We start from the raw sequence: 24,019 nt of genomic DNA, 5'->3' as shown, positions 1-24,019 counted from the left end.
AAACCAGGGTTTCCCAAACTTTTTTGTGCCACGAACCACTAATTTTTCGTAAACAACTTTTAAATTACACCGAAGGTGCAACAAGTAAGTTTACGATACTGGATAGCACAAGCTTTCGAAATCATTTAAGTTGTAAAAAACTGCGGCAATTATGTTTGACAGGGTATGTACTGTTCAACGTATATGTGTGACTTTTCAATGTCTTGTCATATCACCACGGACTACCTGTGCAGTCATTGCGGACCACCAATGGTCCGCTGGCCACAGTTTGGGAAACCCTGGCATAAAGAGTCTGCAAAAACGTAGATAGACTGCATATATTTTCTTGAGGGGGCAGGTGACTAAATGCTAACTGAATCTGAAGGGTTGATAGCTACGTCACTGTAATCACTCAAACAACTGTACATTCACTTCTATGTACAACAAACATATATTAGAGCAGATGCTTATAATTCGAATAGAAAAAAGAACACAATTTATTTTTGTTGTGCAGCTTTTCTTTGAGCCTGGATGACGGATTGCATCTCCTCTCGCTTCTTCTTGGCACGCTGGTGAGATCCCAACTGAAAAAATTGAACCTGATGGTAATTGCAGTGTTCTAAGGTTTTAAAGATGGATGAAAGTTTGGAAAAACAACAGCACAATGACATTGATACAGTATAAATGCATTAAGCTTTTGGTTTTCTATCTATGAATTTGCACCGCGCAGTATTAGTTGAACTAACCTGCTGGTCTTCAGTCGGCAATCACGGCAAGGATAGGAATAAATCAAAGGCAATAACCTTCACAAGCAAACTTACCCTTTTTTTAGCGAATTTCAGCGCCCGCTTGTCCTTGCCGATTCTAAGCAATTCTATAATACGTCGCTCATATGGTGCAAAGCCAACCACTTCTCGAATGAGATCTCGCACGAACTTTCCCTTTTTCGTCAACATCTGCAGCAAAAACAATCTCTTAGTTCATATTTCACTGGAGCAAACTTTATGTCCACAAGTATGAACAGATGGTGAACAACTTTACAAGTGCAATGGGCATCTACCGATATGACTGTAAGCTTGTAGTCCATGAAGCAACAACTGAACAGCACCTTCAAGACCACCTAGTTTTCATCTATCAATGATGAAAACTAGCCCCGATAGCTCATTGGTTAGTATGTGTTTTCGTGAACAAAGAAGCTTCAAGACCAAATTGCGCTGGTTCGTCTCTCGAGGTGTACGCTTGAGCAATGCATTATAAGAACTGCTCTTCATTCAGCGGCACATAATGGATAAAATAATTTCCTACCAACAACACTTCAACAATTGGATACTTCACTCTGCCAATCTCGTGACCAGGACTGCGTCACCGCTTCAAAGCCTCTACAAGTACACGAAACTGTCAGGATTAAGCTCTTAAAGCATCTTTCCCAGTCCGAGGATAAAGATTCAATTAACAAATCACATGACCACTGATACAGACCAGTATTATTCGTTCTAAATGTATATGAAGTGTGCAAAAATGGTGACAGGATATGGTTTGTGTTAAGTTACTAGCCATTATAGAACAATCCAATGGTAACAAAAAATTTTGCTAACAGGCCATTATAGATAACCATATAGCAAGAAAAAACTCAAAATTTCTGATGTTTTGTTTAAAAGGGCGTGGTACAACCAACACAGAATGTTTAATAGTAAAATTTGTTGCAAATATGCAACATTTACCCGAGGGTCAATTGAAAGTAATTTATTTTTTATTACAAATATTTAATATACTTTCCCAAAGTCATGTGATTTCCATAATTTTTTGTTGTAGATATGCAACGTAGGCTCTACAGGGTTAACTGATCTACCGCGACGTCCATGAATTGTGGCAGCAACGGAATGTGAAATGCTGTTGTAACCTCACAAAATCTAATCCTTTTCTATGCAACAGTATCATGAAGAAAAATTACAATATAAAACAATAGTATAATGAGTCACGTTGTAAGTGTCCACAACCACACAACCGCTTTGAACCTTCTAACTGCTACCAAATCTGGGTGAAACAAATATAATATTCACTATTTGTGCACTTGAATGCAAAAAAGTCAATAAATATGTTAACAGAACATACCCCTCTTCGACGACAGTGACGAGGTTTTTGAACATTTTTTGTCACTTTGTGGCCTTTATTTAGGCCAACACACATATCATGTATTACCGCCATGATTCCTGAAACAAAAAAGCAATCATTACCAAATGAATGTAGCCTATGCATTTTAAAAGCTAGAGTTAATCCAAAACGTAAATCTTATTTTCAAAATAGTACCTACCGGTATCTACTTATTTTCAAAATGAAAAATGCATAAAAAACATAGCATAAGGTATATATATACAAGTAAAAATGCTGTGCAAAAGACAGCAATTGATTTACTTTGAATTTGATTCAGAATTGAAAAAAGTGCTTTTGAGCTGTTTTGAATTGAGGTTCCAAGTAATGTCACTTGCAAAGATTACATTACATATGAGCTATACAAGGTACGGTAGGCTGTATAACCTAAAAGACGACAAGTTAAAAAACTAATTGAATCAGCTTTTTAATGGTAAAGATTCTGCAAAAGAAAAGACTAACTTCATGATTTAGTGAGCAGGAGACATAGCCTCAGCTTACCATATATGGTAAGCATAACCAAGGTTTCATTTTGCTCAAGATGCATTTTTTCTCAGGAGAAAAGTATAGGCTAAATTCAATGATAAAACCTCATTTCCACTATGAGCTGCACTGTTGTAGAATTGTTTTTGTTATAGCTTGAGATAAAAACAGTGGCGTAGCCAAGAGGGGGTTTTGGGTGTTTCAATCCCCCTCCTTTGGCACGCTTGTGATGTCACGATATTGAGAATGATGCTTTCAGTCTCTTTATGTCTTTAAAACAAAGTTTGCCTAATTTTAAACAAAACTGCATTAAAAAAGAGAGTTTTGCCAATACCAAACATTCAAATATGGCAGTGGCTATTTGACCGGCGCCGGTCTTTGAATTTGAAACACTATTTGACCGGTCATGACGTCACTATACAGTCACTTTTTTCTTTTTCTCTTTCAAAGCAAAAGACGAGAAGCGCATATAAGTTCTAAATCCAACCATCTCACTCAACTTGTGACGTGGCGCATGCGATACGTCGCCGCCTCCGACTCTAGAGGGACTGAGTTCGATACTACCCGGAAGCGTTATTTCTTTTTATTTATTTTTTTTAACTAAATTTTGACACGAAGTGCATTTTTTAGTCAGTTTTTAATTATTTTTTATGTCTTTTCAAATGTGAGTAATAAAGTTAGAGTTTTTTTAATTTGCTGGAATTTGAGAATTTCTCGGGGTAATTTTCCGATTGTGGCCAAGCTAACTACTGATACGGTATATATGGTAGCCTACATAATTTTTAAATTCAGGCACGTTTTAAACTTTTCAAGGTTTTGCCACGTCTTCCCGTTCATTAACGTGCTGGGAGGTCTATATGTATCGATTTTTGTAGTTAGTATCTTTTTCGTCCCGGACGCGTTAATGACGAAAAATAAAATGATTGATTGATGTGACCGTGTTTGCCGAACGAAGCAATACATTTTTGCTCTCAACAAAATGCACTTTGGGTCAAAATTTAGTTAAAAAAAAAGAACGCTTCTGGGTAGTATCGAACTCAGTCCCTCTAGAATAGGAAGCGGCGACGTACCACACGCGCCACATAACGAGTTGAATAAAATGGTTGGATTCAGAACTTATATGCGCGCTTCTCATCTTTTGCTTTGAAAGAGAAAAAGAAAAAAAGTGACTGGACAATGACGTAATGACGGTTAAATAGTGTTTCAGATTCAAAGACCGGCGCCGGTCAAATAGCCACTGCCTTCAAATATCTCAGCCAGGAATTAGCGACAAGAAAACATAGAGACTTAGCTTTATTTCCGAAAAATGCACCATTTTACAGGAATATTCATACACACATTTTTGTTAAAAATGCTCTCAGAATGCACCAAATTCAAAGTTATCTTTTAAAATGGGGGAGGCTTCCAGACTCCCCGCCACTGCGTCTTGTCTTAGGCAAACAAGCCGTCGGGCTTTTCCCGCCATTCGTCAAAACTACCCTGCTTTGCCACTGGATAAAAACACTCTAAAGTATTACAGACATCCCTCTTGGCTCATCTTATTTGAAGCATGTGGTTGGGTAACATTTACCTGCGGGTAGGTACCAGTATTGCAAACTAAGCCGAAAATATTTTCAACTCTTCTGAATCATGACTACCATACTTTTTTGTACCTGAATGGTTTGCGCTGACACTAATGCAGTAGTTTCAAATTTAACATATAAATGAATATATCTCAAAATTAAGCAAAAAAATCATACTTGCCTGACTTGCGTCCAGTGATGAGCAGAAAGAACTGTGGGTAAAAAAACCCAGCATTTGATGAAAAAATCACTGAAGCGAATCGAAAAAAAGGGAGCCATAAAAATCACAATATTTTTAGTGGTGCAACGTCACATCATTTTATTTTTGTCATTCACGTGTCTGGAACAAAAAATATAGTGCCAGCTGCAGTAGACGATATACCAGCACGTTAATAAACGGAAAAAGGGACAGAACCTTGAGTAGTTTAAACGTGCCTGAATAGTTCGTCCCGATAGCTCAGTTGGTTAGCGTGTGACTTCGTGAACGAAGAAGCCTTAAGATCAAGCGGCGTTGGTTCGACTCTTGGGGTATGCGCTTGAGTTACGTACTTTAAGGACTGCTCTCCATTCAGCGACATCTAATGGATTAAATAAATCCTTAGCAACAACACTTCAACAATCGGAAACTTCACTTTGTCAATCTCGGTATCCGGCTCTGCTTCAAAAGTCTCTATAAGTAGGCCTATGCGAAACTACCAGGAATAACCTATCAAAGCTTTATCAGTCCGAGGATAAAGATTTGTAGGATTCCGACATATTATCCATACATTTATGAGTTATTAATGTTTCAAGTTAGCATAAACCTACCATTTTTTAATATTCAGCTGACCACGCTGGTCGTGCATGATCAACTAGTTTCATTGACTTTGCGAGCGTTCCTTATCAGACCGACATCTGCACTGTTATCATGTCAGAAGTAAAAATTGAAGTAGCTTTTCATTGAAGTATAAATTACCTCGTGGTAGCCAATTTTTATTATTACGATAGTAATTGAATGTAATTAAATAAACATTTATACAACTGAAACTTTTTGTTATGTTATAATTTCAAAAACTTTTGGTCTAAATTGCATTGGGTAAGTTGCACTCATGACATCAGATCTTTTGTTTAGCCGTTGTTTTGGGTTCAAAAAGGATTTTTACACTGCAACCTAATCTTCATCAAATGCAATAATAAGTTATACTTCTTTTTGATAAAATCAAACTGTAAAAAATGATCGTCGCTGAACATAAATATTGAAACATTTTGTTTTTGTATGTAATTTACTACATTTGGAAGCAATTGTAATTTGAACATTTCAGAACAATGTAATTTAACCTAATTAAATAATATTGATGGTGTAGGCTTAAGCAATGTAGCCTAATTGAACTGAAAATTGTGTTCAACTCTGATCCAACAGAAAAAATCTCTTAATAAAGTTGCAAACATTTGATTCATTTTTCGCTGAAATTTTTGTTGTAAGCTATTTTTCAATATTCTGCAGTAAGTAAGTTAAGTATAATACCTACCACCAAGGCTTAGCGAACAATAGATCATGTGTATGCGGAACGGAGAGTTATTCGTGTAGTAAATCACGCCATTGGTAAGTGGAGTAGTTGTTTATTTGTTACAGTAGCAGTGGGCACATCAATTAATTATAAGCGATATAAAGTAAACTACGCAGAAAACAACCAAAATATTATACGAAACAAAACTTCAAACGCATACCAGACCTAATAGGCTATTATTAAACTATGCATACGAAAAGAAAATGACAAAAACGCACTAACTAACGAATTTTGCAACAAATGTATTCAAGTACCGGTACTGAGATGTTAAAAACTACTCCTTACAGATTTCGACACCACAATGTTGGAATTTTGCAAAATTTTCGCCAGGAGCAGGCCTAACGTTTGGTACAATGCTTAATTTCTGAATGTAGCTACAGCATTTCAGGAATAGGAAAAGTTCAAAGATGACATGGCTTATTTACTGGCCTTTCCTCACCGCTTATGACGCCGATATATTTGTTGTCAATCTACAATCCAGCACATCAAGCCACATAACAGCTATTAGCAAGAAAAATCCGTCCTTTTTGTAGTGATTCTTCAAAAAATGAAATAAATAAACAGGAATTTCGATCGCTGGGTTATAATAATTGTGAAGTTTCACAATTAGGTAGGCTACAGTTGCAAATTAGCCGCTTCGTATAAACTTCCACTAATTTAGTGTTTCCAAATAATTCATTGTTCCGGCGGCTCGGCTTACTGTACGTCCCAAGAACACACCAGCCCAATCATTTACTAGTTATATCTTAGTGACAATTAATTAACTAGTATAATATAATGAAAGGTGAGATCAACAACAGTAATTAATAAATTTGAAATTAAACAAATGCACAAACGACACTGCGAATGTTCAATTTCCTAACCCAAGTGGCTTAACTTTTGTTGTGTCATTTTCAGCACAAGTGTTTGGCATTCCTATTACAGCCAGAACGTAAGTTAGTCAGGAATGATCCAACGTCAAACGCGAAATACGGAAAAACATAGTAACAAGCATTTTACTTCCATCTGTTGTTGGCTGTAAAGACAAACTACAGCACAATATAAGTAGAAACCTAAATTTGATACAACGGACAGCAAAAGAAGCACAAAGGATGTCATAGTCTTTTTTTAACTGCTAATACTAAATGTCTTGCCAAGACACAGCTGAATGCTTTCGATTAGAGTCAAACCAACAACCTAGACAGCAAAATCGGTCGTTTTTACAATGATTAAACATCAGCAGAAGTTGAATCAATATAAAAATGGCGGATGTTACTGCATGGGACCATTAAGCCAGCAATTGTTTGTAATATAAAAAAAAGTTCACCATTTTCAATGCCATCACACATTTATGCATCCAAAATATTTGCTAATCTGAGTTTAAAGGATAAGAGTTGTTCAAATATTATAGGATGCACTTTAGAGGATGAAGGCATTATAACCTTCACATTGGATTAAATACTCTGTCAAAAAACGTCATATTGATGTTGCTTAAAAGGGGCAAAGCAGCTACAAATGGTATATAATTGAAATGTGATTGCTTTTCATACAATACTCAACATATATAATAAACTACTCTGGTAAGCCTCGTCACTGTTGGCTGAAACAGGTTCTGGTTTTGTCACCAACAATCCTTTTCAAATAAAATTATATTTCCAAGAACTATTCTTTACTAAAAAACTAAGTTTATACTGTCATGGCATAACAAATAACACACATTAAATGCCTGCCATTACAAAACTTGTGTTTTCATAACATTCAATTAATTGTGATCTTTTCAACAGTTTTACTGTACATTGTGTCTTGATTTATGGTACATTTTTTTTTGCAGCAACCAATAAACATCTATGTATCATTTAAAATGTGTTTAGTGGTACGCGTATGGATGTTAAGAAATTTGTAACAAATAGTTTCAGTTATAAAGAAAGTTATTTATGGCAAGAAGGTGGTGCATTGCATAAAAAACTTTTTGTCTGCAAAGTATACACTTCAAGCAATGAACCAACTTCTCACAATCCTCAAATTCTGTGTCATCAATCAACTTTTCAAATTTTTACGTATAAATTATATAGTAATGATGGAGTCTCCTACAAGTGAGCAGTTGTGAACCAAGCAAGCGACAACTGAGCAAGTGACAATTGAGCTAGCAACATTACAGCAAGTGGCTGTAGTTAGTAAATGATGAAACTGAGCAAGTAACAGATGATCAAGCCCAAACTTAGCATGTCACAAGTCAGCAAATTCAGTTTAGAAAGCGATGACCAAGCAAATCCGATGTGAGCACGTAAATCTTATTTGCTGACTTGGCAGTAACTGATATGTACTTGCTGAGTTGAAGCACTTGAGTTGTCGCATGCTGAGTGGTCCAACGACCTGAGCATAATGAATATGAATTTATGAACTACTACTACAGTATACATTCAGCAACTTGCACTTAAGAATGCCAACACCTACATAAAGGTACTTGTTGTAAGCAATTTAGCAAGTTCATTCAAAATGTAATACTTCTGGCTCATTAGCTAATCCACTTTGGGCATCACCAGGTGTACCAACGTTCTGAAACTGCTGAAGTTCTTTAAAGGCTGAATACAACGTAAATAAGACATGTAATGATTGTATTCGACTCTTGTGAACAGGGATATCCAAAATACTACAAGTCATATCTGTGTAAGTCTGTAATGAACAATCCAGGTCTGCAGTTGGCAGATTAATTTGAGAAAGAAGGTGCTCGACCTCTGGAGGCCATTCTTCCATCAAGAGATCAATGTCTGGCATGCTTTTGGTGTAGTGGACATTTTGTGGTGGCTTAGACCGATGCAGCTCCTCCATGCTCTTTACCCAAGAGTTTATTGCTTTGGGGTTGCGATCTGCATCTTTGACACTGCGAACTTGCATTGCACGTATGCCTGAAGTTTTTGATATGCTACGAAGATGAAGATCAAGCACTGTTGGATCAGACTGTTTGGCACACGGCTCATCTAAAACTGTCAATCCAAGAGTAACTGGTTTATTATCTGGTCGAGGGACTTTTAAAAATGCATCAATATCCCCTACTGCTGGGATATAATCAGGATTGAATGGCTTCAATTTATGTTCAAGCTCAATTGTTTGTGGAGTGTATCTTGTAATATACTGGAAGAGTTCTTTTATTTCCTGACTTACAGTTAAGTGCTCATAATCTGCTGGATCATACGCTCCTTCCAATGCCTCTGCATTGTCATCATCATCATCTGATGAAGATGAATCGCTATCATCCGAGTCACCTTCACTAAAGCTTTTTTGACCAGAGTGTTCACTTGCTTGTAGTTTTGTTGGTGCTTCCGAAACCTGTTTATTCTTTTGCTCCATTTCATATTCATTCATGCTCATGTCATCTGAAACTGTTTGATCAGAAGACATGGTTTGACGCTGATCACCGTCAGCATATGTTCTCTCTGGAGGAATAGTAACTCCAAAAGGAGATTTGCGTGGGGTAGGAGTGTACAAACTAGCAACTTCTTCAGAGTCGTTAACTTCTAAACTTTCGTCGTAGTGTTGATTAATAACTAATTTAGTTTCCTCCTCAGAATTTGCCATTTAAAATTAAGAGCATTTATAATATAATCACAGTGGTAACTTCAGTAATATAACTTTCTAAAAACAAAACATAATCACAGCTGTTTTAATAATAATAAATAGTAATTCTGTACAGCGAGCCAGTGATATTACTCTAGTCATAATCATGTCAAGAGTAGGCTCATAACTGCACAATATTATATATACATCAGCATAATCAATTTTCAATATTTAAAAAAAAAATTTCAAGATAATTTGATATATGTTGAGATGAGAGGGAAATTACAAAGGCATGAAGTTATTGAGTCCACGTTAGCTTTCTCTCCATTAGTGTGAACAGAGGCATTGGTGTAAGGGGACCACTTTTTTGGGTGTTTCATTTTTTTCAGCAGACTTTAAAAACATACCAGGTTTGCAGTTTGCTTGATAGCTATTAAGATAATATCAAAATAAACTGATGTATATAATATGCTATAACACGGTACGGGGCAAATCAAGCATGTGTTTGAAACTTTTAAAAAAATACGAACACCTAAAAATGGTCATTGTATGCCACTTAACAGAGGATATTGGCAATGAAAATTTTACCTAAAAAAGGCAACTTAAAGCTGATGAAACTGTTATCCATGAAGAACAAATGCCAAAGTTTCCATTTCTACATTGTGTGGAAGTTTGATGGATTGACCAAAATACCGCAACATGTAGACCAGTATTTAAGAGCTCTATAATTACCCTGGAATTTGTTCTTCCTCCAATAAAACGATCTCCAAATTAACATCTTTGAAACATTATTTAACTTTGAGAAACTTCACATAATCAAGTTTTTACACTAGTCCAACTCAATTATAATCTGTACCTATCAACTAAGACTTATTTACTTACTTCGGTCACAAGCACGTTTTAAGGTTCGCGCTTTGTCACTTCTACCTTTTTCTAAACATTTGCTACGTTGACCGGTATTGATTTGTATTCGCTGCGATGGTCAGAAATAAAAACAACTTAACCGACTGGAAACTTTAGGTAAGATAAAAGGATAACCGTTGCTGGAATTTTTTTTTGGACAAAAAGGTTGCCAGTTTCTTAGGCATAATAAATAAAAAAATAAAAAAATTCTGCACTGAATTTCCAATGTAAATGAATCATTACAATCAAGTTTATTTTTATCATCACTTCATATACGACATATTGTAAAAAGTTAGAAAACTATACAACATGCATAATTTACAAGGTTATTAAACTAAATCTGGAAGGCATTGATGAAGCATATGCTTACCTTGTATCTATATAATCAATAGGTACAATACAATAATCAATAGGTACAATATTTTACCTGTGGCATACACAACAAAACTCAAAAAAAAGATTGACAAAATGATAATGATACAAAATAGAAAGTGAAGCAAAAATATAGCACGTGATTTATGTTTTTGCAAAGTTCACAAAACAGATTCCAAAATATAAACTAGAGACGGTTTTCATATTCATTATTAAAAAATATACAAAATAATTTAATAGCTTTAGTTGAAATTTTACAATTAAAATGTGAGATGTAGATAATATTATCAGTGAGTAAAAAATTCAAAGGCTGCAAAAGTACACTGCATTATTTTTACAAAATATAATGTCACAAACTAACAAAATTTTCACTTTGACATTTGATGATGTTAAAATAAACATGCACGATTAAAAATATCAGATATTTGGCAACAGTGCAATCTCAAAGCACAATATTGTCATAACAACAGATTTACTAGATTTTTGTGAAAGGGGAAAAATGGAATGCTAATTTTTTATTTTCAAACGAGTGAGATATTTGTGCTTCAGCCGACAATGAACTTCACCAGATTGGTTGTTTAACGTTAGACGTGTTTTGTGTCATGGTTGTTAAACATTTGAATTCTATGGATTTTGTGTCTGATGAAAATAAATAATAATATTAGTAGGCCTAATTCTAATACATTGAAGAAGACTATTGTCAATAGCAATAGTTTCTACTTCCAAAAATCGGCTATTTGGTTCGATCAAAAATCGTACAGTGCCGCAAAAAAATTCATGTACAAAACCACATAACTTTGAAAAATAAGGTGTGTAATAGCAAACATCTATCGGGTTGGCTCATGCTGTTGTTTCGTATGACGCTGTAAGTCCAAGCAGTTTTCATTTAGCCAATCTATGAGAACGTTGTTGCATAGGTGGGCTGTGAGGTATCCTCCTTTAAGCGTGAATTATTCCATCATTTGAATTATTCCATTCACTTGGTGCCGCTGAATGGATAGCAGTCCTGAAATTGCGTTGCTCAAACACACCCCCCAGATGTGCATCGCCGAAGCAGCGCCGCGTGATGTTGAGCCGGGCGTATAACCACAAAAATGTATGAAAATTCAACGCAAAAAAAGGGTGTATCAGCAAACATCTATTGGATTGGTTCATGATACAAGAAAAAAATTCACAGAAGAAATAAACTGATATGTAGAAGTGCTTCTATTGTAACTTAAAACTATCACGGGCCAATAGGCCTAGATATTTGCTGGTACACCGCTTCTTTTTCTTCGACTTTTAACACATTTTTGTGCCACTAGTATCCAATTTTTTGAATTTTGGATGCATCCCAGATGATTGTTATGTCCCAGTCCCAGCTAAGTGACAAATTCCTGCCCTTTTTTCAAGTTTTTATTTTTAACAAATTCAAACCATTTGTTAGCACAACTTTTCTCAAAAAAAAACACACTATCTGGTTGGCGGGAAAATTACGTTTCGCTAAAATCCGAAATTAAAAATTACAACAATTTTCTCATTGTGCTTAGCAGCCTTAGCTTATTAATCATTTTTGAAAACCATCATCTCATCTGAAATTTTGAAGCAAACCTAGACAAATTTGTTCTATCATATCACTGCACTGGGGCAATCCTTAATAAGATCGAAACATTGGCCATTGTCTGCAGTTAGTAATATCCAAGACAGCAAAATGAAGACGTTGAATCAATGTAAAAATGACGGATTTTGCTGTCTGGGATCTTTTTAGACCGTTTTTTTGAAAAAATAAAGTGGTCAAAGTCATGTAATTTTTCACTACATGAAGGCCTACGTATGACGAGGTTAGGTAGGCTACGGTACTGATTTTTTTTTTCACTCATATAACTTTTGCTTCGAAACTTATAATTTTTTATATCTGGAATTATAATTTGAAGACTGCACGGGTTGGCTGTGATAATTTAGGTGTGTTCTATCCAGAGGCGTAGCAACCGCCCTCCGAACCCTCCGATCGGAGGGGGCCTCGCAAGGAATGAGGGCCCCTCCGCCAAAGTTTTTGGAAGACTATCGAAATACAGGTTATAGGCTAACCAAATGGTCACAAACGCACGCGAAATAGCAGAGCTTATTGGTATTGAGCAGGTGCTTTCAAAAAACACGGTACGACGTAGGAAGAGAATGTTTGGTTACGAATGTGCTGATGATTCGAGTCGTCTTTCTGCTGAAGAAAAATTCAAATCGCAATTTTTTCTTGTTCTCACTGATCAGGCCATGTCTTCTGTTTCTTTGCGATTTGACCAACTCGTGGAGTGGTACAAGTTGTTTGAATTTTTGTACAACTCTAGCAGCCTGAAGAGGTGTCTCAGAGAAAATTGTTGGTTGGTTTTGAATCTTTATCCTCGGACTGACAAAGCCTTGATTGGTTATTCTTGGTAGTTTCAGATACCTGCAGATGCTCTTGACGCAGGGCCGGTTACCGAGATTGGCAGTGTGAAGTTTTCCGATTATTGAAGTGTTGCCAGGAAATTATTCCATTCACTAGGTGCCGCTGAATGGAGAGCAGTCCTGAAATGCGTTGTTCAAGCGCACACCCCGATAGTCGAACTTGCGCAGCGTGATCTTGAGCGGGCATGTAACCACTGAGCTAATCGGGCGGACAATGGAACTGGACAATCACTGCAAAAAAATTAAAAGAAGATTGGGAGACATTGATGCCAACGAACTAATAATGGAATTGAATCGTTTTATTTATGTCATCGAGAAACAGAGAGGACTTGTCACGGCAAGCATTTTTTTAACGTAAGTTACAAGAACAGCCTTCAGGAGATATATCCGAATCTTTGCATTTGCACTAGAATTCTTCTGACCGACCACGCCAGTTACTGTCGCCTGTGCTGAAAGGACCATCAGCAGAATGAAACTGATCAAGAATATCCTGCGCTCAACCGTGGCAGATGACAGGCTTTCTGCTTTTGCAATTAGGCTACCATCGAAAACAAGATTGCCAAATCCCTGATGTATGACCCATTACAATTTGCGCAGCACAAGGCTCGAAAGAAGCGCTTTGCGTAATTATGGAGTATATGTCCACACTGTTACTGTAGACCTAAGTATACACAATGGTGGGCGCAGCTAATGTAAAAGTTAGCTTTCAACAAAGAAATCAGCGAATTTCCAATAAATTTACTTTCGCTAACGAGTCCGCTAAAATTTCTAAATATTAGCGAAAATGCTAATCCGCTAACCAAAGCGTGAGCTTCGCTAATTAGCGGAACTGTGCCCTCTACTGTGTATACATAATAATTATGAACCCTGTATGTTGTGTAAAATAAATACCACATTTCCGTCACTCCGTCATTAAGTTCACTCCGTCATGTCAGGAAACTGGAAACGAGCATGGCCTAAGTCCAGTAGCGTTGACATGAGAGATCAAGAGGAGTAGGCTACTTTTGGACCCTGGCCCGCAATAATTTTAGGGGCCTATAGTCTTTTCAAGGGGCCCGAAAACTTGAAGAACCCACCTTGTTGCCTAATCTTTGGACACAGTGCGTTTGTCTCAGACGTCAAAAGTGTCTTGATTTGGGGGCCGAGGATCACAACGAGGAGGATACCGACGTCCTTTCAAAGGCCCCAGTGATAAGATTCTCCTCCTTCTTGTGAAACCATATAGAACTTTTTTGTTGCAGTAGGCTAACCTATTTAGTAGCTATACCCTGTATAGTAGGCCTATAGGCTACAGGTGCTTCTATAGTTAAAAATAATAAGGGAGTTGGAATAATAAATTATTACCGGTAGCATAATGATCAAACTAACTTTTTATTTCGGTAAAAATAGCTTCATATAAGCTTCACTGTTTCATACTCTAAGTTACGTCGCCCACTTTACATAAAGGAACAGGTGGACCAAAACTGACAACGCGATGCTGCCAATTGTAGTAGATTAAACAGAAATATGCTGTAAAATTGCGCATTCTGAGAGCACTTGCAGCCTAAATCAATAGTAATATTTTCTTAGATGGTGTTGTAACACAGCGTGAATTTTTTATTTTACATACGAGGGAAGATTTCTCCCTGTCTCCTTTTGACTACGCCCCTGGCTATAGCCTAAGTACAAAACATGTTAGAAAAAATCATTTGCTTTTACCAGTCCAGTTTGAAAGAAAAATATAACTACTAACTATATATCATGCGTGTATAAAGTAGAAATTATTAAACATAATTTATGGGATAGGCTACGTAACTGGCCATTTAGAACACTAGGCTAGGCTATAGAACAGTGGTTTTCAACCTTTTTCATATTGCGACCCATTTTAACAACCCAATGTAACTAACGATCCCCTTTCAAAAATTTTGATTCAGGCATATGTAATACATTTGTGTATGCGCAATAGTACAAAAAAATATAATTATCAAACCTCACTGCTTGCAGTTTGAGCGCTTTGGCAAGGTTGGCAGTAGTAGCCTAGGCTACCATTTTTGGAGCTTAGGTTCCACAAATGGGAAAATGTCACGTGGAGGTATATATCTCCATGGCCATACCAGTGTACCTACTGCACTAAAGAGGCCCCAAAGGCCGAGGCGGTGTGCATTGTCTGCAGTCAGTGGCGTACGAAGGATTTTCTCAAGGGGGGAACCGGGGGACGCGACCCCTAGGTTGAAAACCACTGCTAGCCTAGAGCTATGGACATTGGACAGAGCATAGACTACGTTGAGTTAGCTCAAACAGATGTAGCCTGCAGTATTGTCTGAGGTTTCCCTTGTGCGGAAAAGCCAAGTGCTTGGTGTTTTCTACTGCAGTGCTACCGGTAGGCCTAATACTCTAAACTTTTTAATACAGCGTACCGGCAGATGTATTATTGTCATTCGGCGTACCGGTTTCACATTTCAAACAAAAAAACTGACACTAAGAAGGCCAATCTTGATATAGCAGTCTAAAATGAACAAATTCGCAGTTTTCACTAACGTTGTGTGGTTTTCCAGCTTTTACAGTCCTCAGCGCTTACTTCATAAGATGGACGTGAAGATTTTAGGCAATTACAATATATAAAAGTGTAGGCTATAACAGTATATCTGGTTAGTGGTTATATCGTGTCTGTATATCTGGATTTAGAAAGCTTTTAATTCATACTGTTTCATTTCAAAACAATCTTTTGGCTGAAGTCTATTTTCTTTATGTTTAGAATTTGAATTTCTGTAGATCTTAAAGTTTCATTGAGTCATTGCTGAGCACAACTTTACAAACGACACATTGCGGTTTAACACACAAGCATCATTTGTTGGTATAAACTTTATATAATATATTATACTATAAAGCAAATGAATCCTTTGCTGCCAGCACTTTGGCACTTTTAACATAAATTCTTTCAGGATCGGAATCAATTAGGTCTGAAAGTAATGTTTTCTTATTTACTGTAGCCTACGCAGGCTATAGGCTACATTTCCAAAGGCTACGACCAAACTTTGTCATTTGAAAAATTAACTTAGCCTATAGGCCAGGGTTAGCAAACCTTTTTCCTTGCATGGTAGGCTACACAAAAGAGGCTTTAGTAGCCTGCTTGAAAAAACAAAAACAGATCATGAATTTAATTATTAATTAAACAACATGTTGATATACATAGCCTATACTTGCTTCTGCACCTTCTCCGCAAGTCTTATCCTTGACTGGTAATGCGTTGCTTTTAGGTTCACAAATGCAACGCTTACATCTGAGCTGAGACGATTCTGTGTGCCTGATTGCGTAAAATTCAAGTGTGAAAATAAAAAATCGCACGAAAATGAAATGCCAAACAACTTTAGCAAACCACTGGAATGCTTTTCATGATTTGAAACGAACTTGGCAGGGAGTTTTACATTGCAAGGTTATGTTTTCAGAACCAGAAGGCGGTTCAACAGCAGGAAAGTCACAACCATTTATATGTCCTTTTTAAGTTTTTTTTTTTTACAAACCACACTGATCCTAAACCACTAAGAGCTGTGCCAAAAGCAGCGGTTGAGAACTATGTGGCAGGAACTAGTGGTGTGGTACTGATGAGCCCAGCCTCATGGGCGAAACACGTGTCTATCGCTGAGTTCCTGTTACACTCGACTGCCGAGAAACACATGTTTTTGGAAAAGTCTTGATGGCTAGTGTGGAGGCTACACCGGTATGGTTAGCAAAACACCATGCACGCTGTTCTATAGTGAGTAGTCAGGTAATGCTGACGCCAGGAAGGTCGCTCCTTTTCAACAATGCTTCTCTTATTAAAGAGTTTGCCGCAATGAAAGCTAGAAAGGTGCATTTTGTGTAAGTGCTGCAGACGGGTGGTGCAGGACTCGGATGGCACTGGGTGATGTGGTACAATATAGCATCAGAGTGATTAGCTCTTGTTTGACAAGCTTCGTTTCGCATACGTATTTTATATAATTTCGTATGTTACTGACGGGGGGACCACGTGAAGGTGCTTGTCTTTCTCCTCATCAGAGTGATGTGAAGATGTCACAGCATGAAATACACCTTTCTCACTTACCATCGCTGTTTGTTGTTGTATCATGTTAATTCCTTTTTGTGGTATTGTGATTTATGGTTATTTGAGTTTGCGTATTTTAATTTGGCGATACGTAGGCGGTAGGGGGCCCTCATATTACTTCTTGCCCAGGGCCCACAAAACCTTAAGGCCACCACTGGCATCCAGTTACTTGCCATAAGAATGCACCACTAAAAGCCTTAATTGTGTCAGGCTGTTATATGGCAGTTTTTCAGGCTTCTACATTATTGCCTTTTTTGAAATCGCCTACTTTCTTGCAATAACGCACAAATGTAGCGCATTGGAGCCAATGAACTATAGAGCCTATATGTCTTGCCGATTAACTAACAAAACCAAACAATAGGTTTTTTGTCTGCGGTCGGCACGCCCAGAACAAACTCTATTCTATGGCTGAAAGTATACAAAAGACAGATATATTCAGTTATTCACAATTCAAACTGTATTTAATTCCATGACGCTTCGTTTCGATATGAATCTGACAACTGCCGAAGTATGGAACCATTATTGAAAAATTCGGTTGAGGAAAGGGCAGAGTGAATAAACGCAGCGTTACTTAACTTTTCTGACTAAGCTACACAATACTCCAGTAAACAGATCTGGACATTCTAACATCTCATATCAGTTGTAGTCGTTCGACTAGCTGTACGGTATTAATGTTGATATATAATAAGCAATCCGCAATAGACTTCGTGTATTTACTATTTCAGCTCCCCTTGCATTTGATTCCAGAAAGTACAATGGGTGCTGGCACCCGGTTAAGAAACACTGGAATAAAAGCATGAAGCGACTTATGACTTGCTTATGCAGGTAGCAAAGGCTTAGCTGATAAAAAGAGGATCGATTATTCTAAGCTGTAGATTGCTGTGTAAAAATTTTGCGTTTATGTATCCTACACATTTCACAGTAACTTATATCCCACCAAGTCAAGCAACAGAACTATTGGAAACTGTGTGTAATCCACACGGACTCAAGATAAAATAAATCGTCGTCAATTTTAAAAAAGATAATTTTGTTTCAAACATTCTTCGTGTAGGTCAAATGATGAAGAAACTTTTCAAAAATATCACAAAAGGCCAAGCTAGGGTATGTTGAATTTTGTAATAATAAACAAATGTGTGTCTTATAGCGTTGTATTCATCGCAGAACTGCTTTGCTGCCAGCGCTTTACAAAGCTGACTGTAGGTTATTGAGGCGAAACGAAATAAGCCTACATTACCCTGAATTCGTTCCTTTGCTGAATGACAAGCTGAGATAATACAATAAAACTTAGCTTCCGTTTTGAAATGTTTTCGTTGTGGCATGCTAAGGTGGGGAAGCTATGGATTCGAGAAGATTATACTTGGTGGTTTTACCACGCGTTTTCCCCATTGGTTTGTATTTTATTCCATTTTCTCCCATCTGAGAATTGTAGTCATTGGAACACGTAACCCCCTTCAAAAGTTGATTAAACGTGCAATGAAAAATAGGTTTTAAAACTAGACAATTGCATTAGAAATTTTATCTAATCTGAATAGAATCTAAATAATTATAATAGTTTGCAGACGTTGAATCAATGTAAAAAACTACTGATTTGCAGTTTAGAAATATACCTACCCCTCTGTGTAGGGTATAGGCTACTTCAAGCATAGATTTTTTTTCAATAGCAAGAAAAATGAACATTTGCTGTAGACAAGACATGCTTAACTTAAAAAAATTTTGTTGGTTGGCAAAATGTCACAATGTATTGCTTTTAATTAACCAAGGGGAAGGGGGCAAGAGGGAGCTTTTATTTTTTGAAAATGTGCGTAGGCTATTTGTATTATTACAGATAAAAATTATTGAACGCACAGTTAAAAAAGCAGCTGTTTGTGTTAAAACAAATTTATCAACCATAACTGATCAGACACTAACACAGAATTTGACGATAATGTAGTCAAATTCTGCATAATAATAAATTTCTGAAATGGGCTCCCCCAATAAAGTTTGCCCCGCCCTCCTCCAAAAATCCTAATCCGTCACAGCTCAACACATTTCCACAAACAACAGGGAACAACTTTTGTTATATGCAAACTTGAATGTTTATATTATCTAAGCCAGGGGTCACCAAATGGCGGCCCGCGGGCCGCATGCGGCCGCCACGCTGTATCGCTGCGGCCCGCGGAAAGTATCAGCGTACAAGTATAACCAAAAATACTTTTCTTGAGGAGTTAAAGAGCACGAAGGCAAAAAATACTTTCCGGGAAGCATATTTTCGCACTGCATACGATTCCACCGACAGGGCCGTTGACAGGATTTCTCGGGCCCGGTACCAATTTATTTTCGGGCCCCTTCATGCACAATGTTATGAATATAAAGGTTGTGTACAAACTTTTATTGATGTGTTGTTAAAATGAGGATGACATATGCCGTTCAAAGTAAAAAATTAAGAGGAATATCATTTATATATATATTATTATATTTTCAAAGATTTGTTGCTTCCACGAATTTCCCCAACTGCGCAATTACGCATTAGGAATTTCTTCGTAAATCGCGAAATCCTTGCTCTCAATCACGATCTTCGTCGGTATGTTTAAAATTGTTGGAGTTTGGTTTTGGTTTGAATGTTTATCCTCGGACTGACAAAGCCTTGATAAATTATTCCTGGTAGTTTCGCATACTTGTAGAGGCTCTTGACGCACGGCCGGTTACCAAGATTGACAGAGTGAAGTTTCCAATTGTTGAAGTGTTGTTGCCGGGGAATTATTCCATCCATTAGGTGCTGTTGAATGGAGAGCAGTCCTGAAATGCGTTGCTCAAGCGCACACCCCGAGAGTCGAACCAGCGCCGTGTGATCTTGAGCCGGGCGCGTATCCGCTGAGCTAACGGGGCGGACAATCGGCTGAACTTAATTCTTTGTAAAGTAGACGCAAGTAGCTAGAAGTGATTACCACCAAAATATATATATTCAGAATTAAAGAGTGGGTAAAGAAAAATATTTCGTGTTTTCGAGAAAAAAATCGTGGTTAGGGAAATCACTATACCCGGAAAGGGCCCGGTACTTTACCATCTGACGGCTGAAGTGGCTGTTTTAACCTCTGATGGCAATTCCTTTAGATCTGATTATATTAAGATCTTGATAATAATTGAAGTCGCGGAGATTCTTTTAAATCCGGGTCCCCTAAATATTCCGGGCCCGGGTCCAAAAGTACCACCTAGACCCCTGTCAACGCCCCTGTCCACCGACCTACTAATCAGATTATAGTTGTACGAGAGGGTTGCTTGAAGTTATTCCAATGCGATGTCCAGCCACACTGTTCCAGTGGTTGATTAAAACGTCTGTTTTCGAATTTCGAAATTGTCTGTGAGCATAGGGTTGCTTATTTTAAGTTTGCAAATGTCATGTAAACACTAGTGTGCGTTTCACCGTTATTTTGTTTCACGAGCAGTGTTCTCTTTATGCAAGTTTTGTTGGAAAGTTAGGTCGGTGTGCCAACTCAATTTATACTATATTGGCAAAATATTATATATAAATTTAAAGACTTTTTCTGATTGTATTATGAAAATATTTAGCTTAGTACTGCAAACTGTTTTTTTTTTTAAAGAAACATGGAACGCTTCACGATTTTGCGTGTTATTCTTGCGCAGGGGCCATGCTAATCTTCTCTCTTTCTTTCCAATTTTAGTATATTAGTGGGGTTCCCAGGCACTCAGTCATTTCAACTTGATGCAAAAGTTTCGTTTTCAGTACCAGTTTGAAAGTAAGGACCTATAAAACAATTTTGGTCCGAGTGTCAAGCTGTCAGATGAAAAAAAACAAAATGGCCGCCAAAATCCAAGATGGCGGCCAATTTCCAGATTTTTTCACATTATGCTTCGTAACTTTTGTACTATTGAACCCAAAATGGTGATTGTGTTCTCTAAACTTAGGTTTGTATGTATGAGTAATTCGATAAAAATAAAATAAACATGATTGGAGCACAGAGTGGTGATTTTGGTGTCTATGTCAATGTTACGTTCATTGTTCGCACCCTTATTACATCATTGTTTTTTAGTTTCGAAATCGGAAGTCGATGTCTAAGTAACTTCGAGTCATAACAAGGAAAACAAATTATTTCCTTTGTTTCTAGCATTTAAAGAGAATGTCCCCACTGATTGATAATCCCTGCAGATAATTTGTGCCATAAACAGAGTTTTTTATGCAACTGACCTCAACTGACTGGTTTGTTTTGATGCTAAACCAGCTACATAATGCCCATTGCACTGTTGTTTGTGAACGCCGCTTCGTTTGGTCGTTTATTTAAGCGTCAGCAAAATCTTACATTTTGTCGACTCTGTTTCTTGACGTTGAACCAACGTCTGTTCTTTGCTCTAGACCAGGGGTCACCAAACTTTTTTCTCTGAGGGCCGGATTGCTGCGAGATTAACAGCTGCGGGCCGGATACAAATTGCGAAAAGATATACAGCTATTTAAAATCTCCATTGACTTGAATTGAGCACAATAAATAACAAAGTCAGCGGTGGAATAGCAAAGTTGTGATGAAAATCGAAAGGTTGCTGGAAAAGTTGTCCCCTGCTGTGATACACTACAGGGCATCGAGCTCTTGAAAAAACATTACATCTCCAAATTTGGCCTAGGCTGTCCCCGTTTGTGGTGGTCTATTTGGTTACCTCTGCTCTAGACCACCACAATTACGCAAGGTGGATTCCAATCTTTATCCAAGACCTGAAAGGTCTTCCACTTAGCATCCAGGAAGAATTTAATATGGGACACTGGACAATAAATCAAAGCAATCACCGTTTCTCATCCTTACCTATCGATCAAGCACACGAGCAAGCCAACAAAAGGGTGAAAGGAGTTGGTGGCATTATTGGTCTCACTGAGAATCGTGACATGTTAAAACGCTGGATATTGACTGGCCCAGAAATCAGCCGTGTCGTTGAGGAGTTCAGTGGTGTAAATGCTCAAGACGACGATGATGAAGAACTCTCTCATCATGAAGAAGGATGTACATCTCAGCACCGATTTCTGCGCCATGTTAAAGACCTGACGGAGGTGTTGCTGAGCAGTGGAAATCGTTTTGAGGAGTTCAGTGGAGACATGGTTACATTAGATGACAAGATGTGTGAGTCGGCGGTTGCTGCTGTATCTGTCCATAAAGTCGAGTCTTTGGGACAAGAGCAGTACAATAACTTCAGACAGAGACTCCAATGACACACCTTTTACAGCGCCGATCAAGCGCAACAAGTTAGTGTTCTTCCATGAGAAGAAAACACAAAAAAGTCAGCAATTAAGTTGAAAAGGAAGTACTTCAAACGTCACCCAGAGCTTTTTGGGCCAGCTTTTCTTGTATTAGACAGCCGTGGGGAGAACTTTGCAAGTAGCGCAATTTCTATCGACGAGGAGTTACTTGCACCAGATGTTTACGACTTCATTATTATTGACGGTGGAGTACTGATACACTCACTTCCTGGTACAACTGTCCAAGGCAAGACCTTTGATTCATACTTCGACAAGGTATTTTTCCCAAGAGTTCACCATGACTTGAACCGATCGACAAGAGTAGACATTGTCTGGGACCAGTCCAGTATCGTGCACTGACGATCAAAGGAGGCACAAGGGAAAAACAAGGAACAGGCATCCGACAGCGCGTATCTGGTACTGCTAAAATCCCAGGAAATTGGCAGAAGTTTCTAGCGAATGTTCAATGTTGAACAAGAAGGAACTGTTCACATTCCTGTCGAAGATAACAGAAGAAGAGTTCCCAAATGACAAGAATGTTTATATCACTGCAGGTGATCAAGTCCACCACCACCATGTTGGGAACAGTCCACCAATAAATCAATGCAACCATGAGGAAGCTGACACGCGTGTTTTAGACATCTCCTCCACGCACTCCAATCTTCGTCAATTGGGATGGTGTATACTGGAGACACAGATGTTGTCGTAATCCTTCTGAGTAACTTTCATCGCATAAAAGCCCTGAACCCGGCAGCAGAAATTTGGATCTCATTCAAAGCGGGAAAGAGAACCAAAATGATCTCCCTGAATACTATTGCCATAAACCTAGGCACTACAATATGCAAAGCCATGGCCCTTTTCCATGCATTCACTGGATCAGACAGTACTTCTTCCTTCAAGTTCAAGGGTAAGCGATCCTGCTGCACGTTGATGCACAAAGTTCCGTCCCTCTTGGAGCAATTTGCAACTATTGCCGACACTCCATTCCAAACATCCCCAAGGTTGAAGGAGGTGGCAAAGAACTTTGTCTGTAGACTGTACTCAAATGAATCAAATGAGGACAATGATGTTGACCTCGTCCGAATGAAGTTGTTCTCACAGACAACTAGGGACGTGGAGAGAATTCCCCCAACTAGTGATGCTTTGGATCAACATCTTAAAGAAGTGTCTTCCAAGCAAGCATTTGGGCAACAGCCTACATGTCCATGATGCCTGTCATGAACCCAAATAACCATGGGTGGAAGGAAGAGGACGGCAGCTGCTTCCCATTTGGACCATGCTGCCCCTCGCCAAGGATGTGTTCCATCTAGATGTGAAGTGCTCTTGCACAATTACCTGCTCTCGGTGCAAATGCGTAAAGACTAAGTTAAAACGCACACGCCAGTGCAAGTGCACATGCAAGAAATACCTGGACTACACAACAATTTTCAATATTGACAATTGACATGTATATAAAATATACAATTATTTCAATATGGGGCTTCGTTAATTTGTCAGCCATTTTCTTATTGAATGTATTGCTTCGAAGAGTTTTTTCGAGCAACTTTGCAAGCCTTTTGTTATAATTGAGTTTGCTTTATGACCCTAAACCAGGGGTCGACAACTTTTTGAACGCAGCCTGCCAGTTTTCGAATTATGTGGCTATGTGCTATTGTGCTAATGTTAATGACTTATTCGCGTGCCAAACATCTTTTTGGTGCGGACAGTTTTGCCCTAACTGCCCTAAACTATACGAGCTGAATCTGTAGCCTATTGATGTAGAAATTTGGCATTCTTGCGTGCCTTCGACTAACTG

The 24,019-nt window shown here is 38.0% G+C and overlaps 2 protein-coding genes and 1 non-coding gene across 5 annotated transcripts; all 3 read right to left on the bottom strand.

Moving 5' to 3' along the window:
• Positions 1-431: 431 nt before the first annotated feature.
• LOC145787727 (large ribosomal subunit protein eL36-like) lies at positions 432-4,403 on the bottom strand. Of its 3 annotated transcripts, none has more exons than XM_082599531.1 (4): positions 4,354-4,403; positions 2,092-2,189; positions 801-935; positions 432-563 (listed from the first exon to the last, which is right to left on the bottom strand). In XM_082599531.1, the coding sequence occupies exons 2-4, from the start codon at positions 2,182-2,184 to the stop codon at positions 477-479; spliced, it is 315 nt and encodes a 104-aa protein (XP_082455657.1). In that variant the 5' UTR covers positions 2,185-2,189; positions 4,354-4,403; the 3' UTR covers positions 432-476. The 3 variants fall into 3 exon arrangements, with proteins under 3 accessions (XP_082455657.1, XP_082455659.1, XP_082455660.1); XM_082599533.1 differs by having other exon boundaries at positions 4,350-4,370; XM_082599534.1 differs by lacking the exon at positions 4,354-4,403 and adding an exon at positions 2,392-2,516.
• Positions 4,404-8,068: 3,665 nt separating this feature from the next.
• On the bottom strand, positions 8,069-9,309 carry LOC145787681 (intraflagellar transport protein 46 homolog). The gene has a single exon (XM_082599480.1). The coding sequence runs from the start codon at positions 9,272-9,274 to the stop codon at positions 8,186-8,188; it is 1,089 nt and encodes a 362-aa protein (XP_082455606.1). The 5' UTR covers positions 9,275-9,309; the 3' UTR covers positions 8,069-8,185.
• Positions 9,310-20,585: 11,276 nt separating this feature from the next.
• Positions 20,586-20,694, bottom strand: LOC145788022 (U6 spliceosomal RNA). The gene has a single exon (XR_014291483.1). It is a non-coding gene; the product is annotated as a U6 spliceosomal RNA (small nuclear RNA).
• Positions 20,695-24,019: the final 3,325 nt, after the last annotated feature.

The sequence above is a fragment of the Aplidium turbinatum genome, chromosome 18 (genome assembly GCF_918807975.1).
Source record: "Aplidium turbinatum chromosome 18, kaAplTurb1.1, whole genome shotgun sequence".
Classification (NCBI taxonomy): Eukaryota; Metazoa; Chordata; class Ascidiacea; order Aplousobranchia; family Polyclinidae; genus Aplidium; species Aplidium turbinatum.
Note: the sequence above shows the minus strand (reverse complement) of the source record. Positions and strands in the feature narration are given on the sequence as shown.

Bases quoted from the DNA above. Each gene is read 5' to 3' on its own strand.
- LOC145787727 (XM_082599531.1), bottom strand. From the start codon at position 2,184: ATGGCGGTAATACATGATATGTGTGTTGGCCTAAATAAAGGCCACAAA. The intron at 936-2,091 runs GTATGTTCTGTT...TTTTTGCTGCAG, and splicing joins GTCACTGTCGTCGAAGAGGG to ATGTTGACGAAAAAGGGAAA. The intron at 564-800 runs GTAAGTTTGCTT...CAATTTTTTCAG, and splicing joins TGAAATTCGCTAAAAAAAGG to TTGGGATCTCACCAGCGTGC.
- LOC145787681 (XM_082599480.1), bottom strand. From the start codon at position 9,274: ATGGCAAATTCTGAGGAGGAAACTAAATTAGTTATTAATCAACACTAC.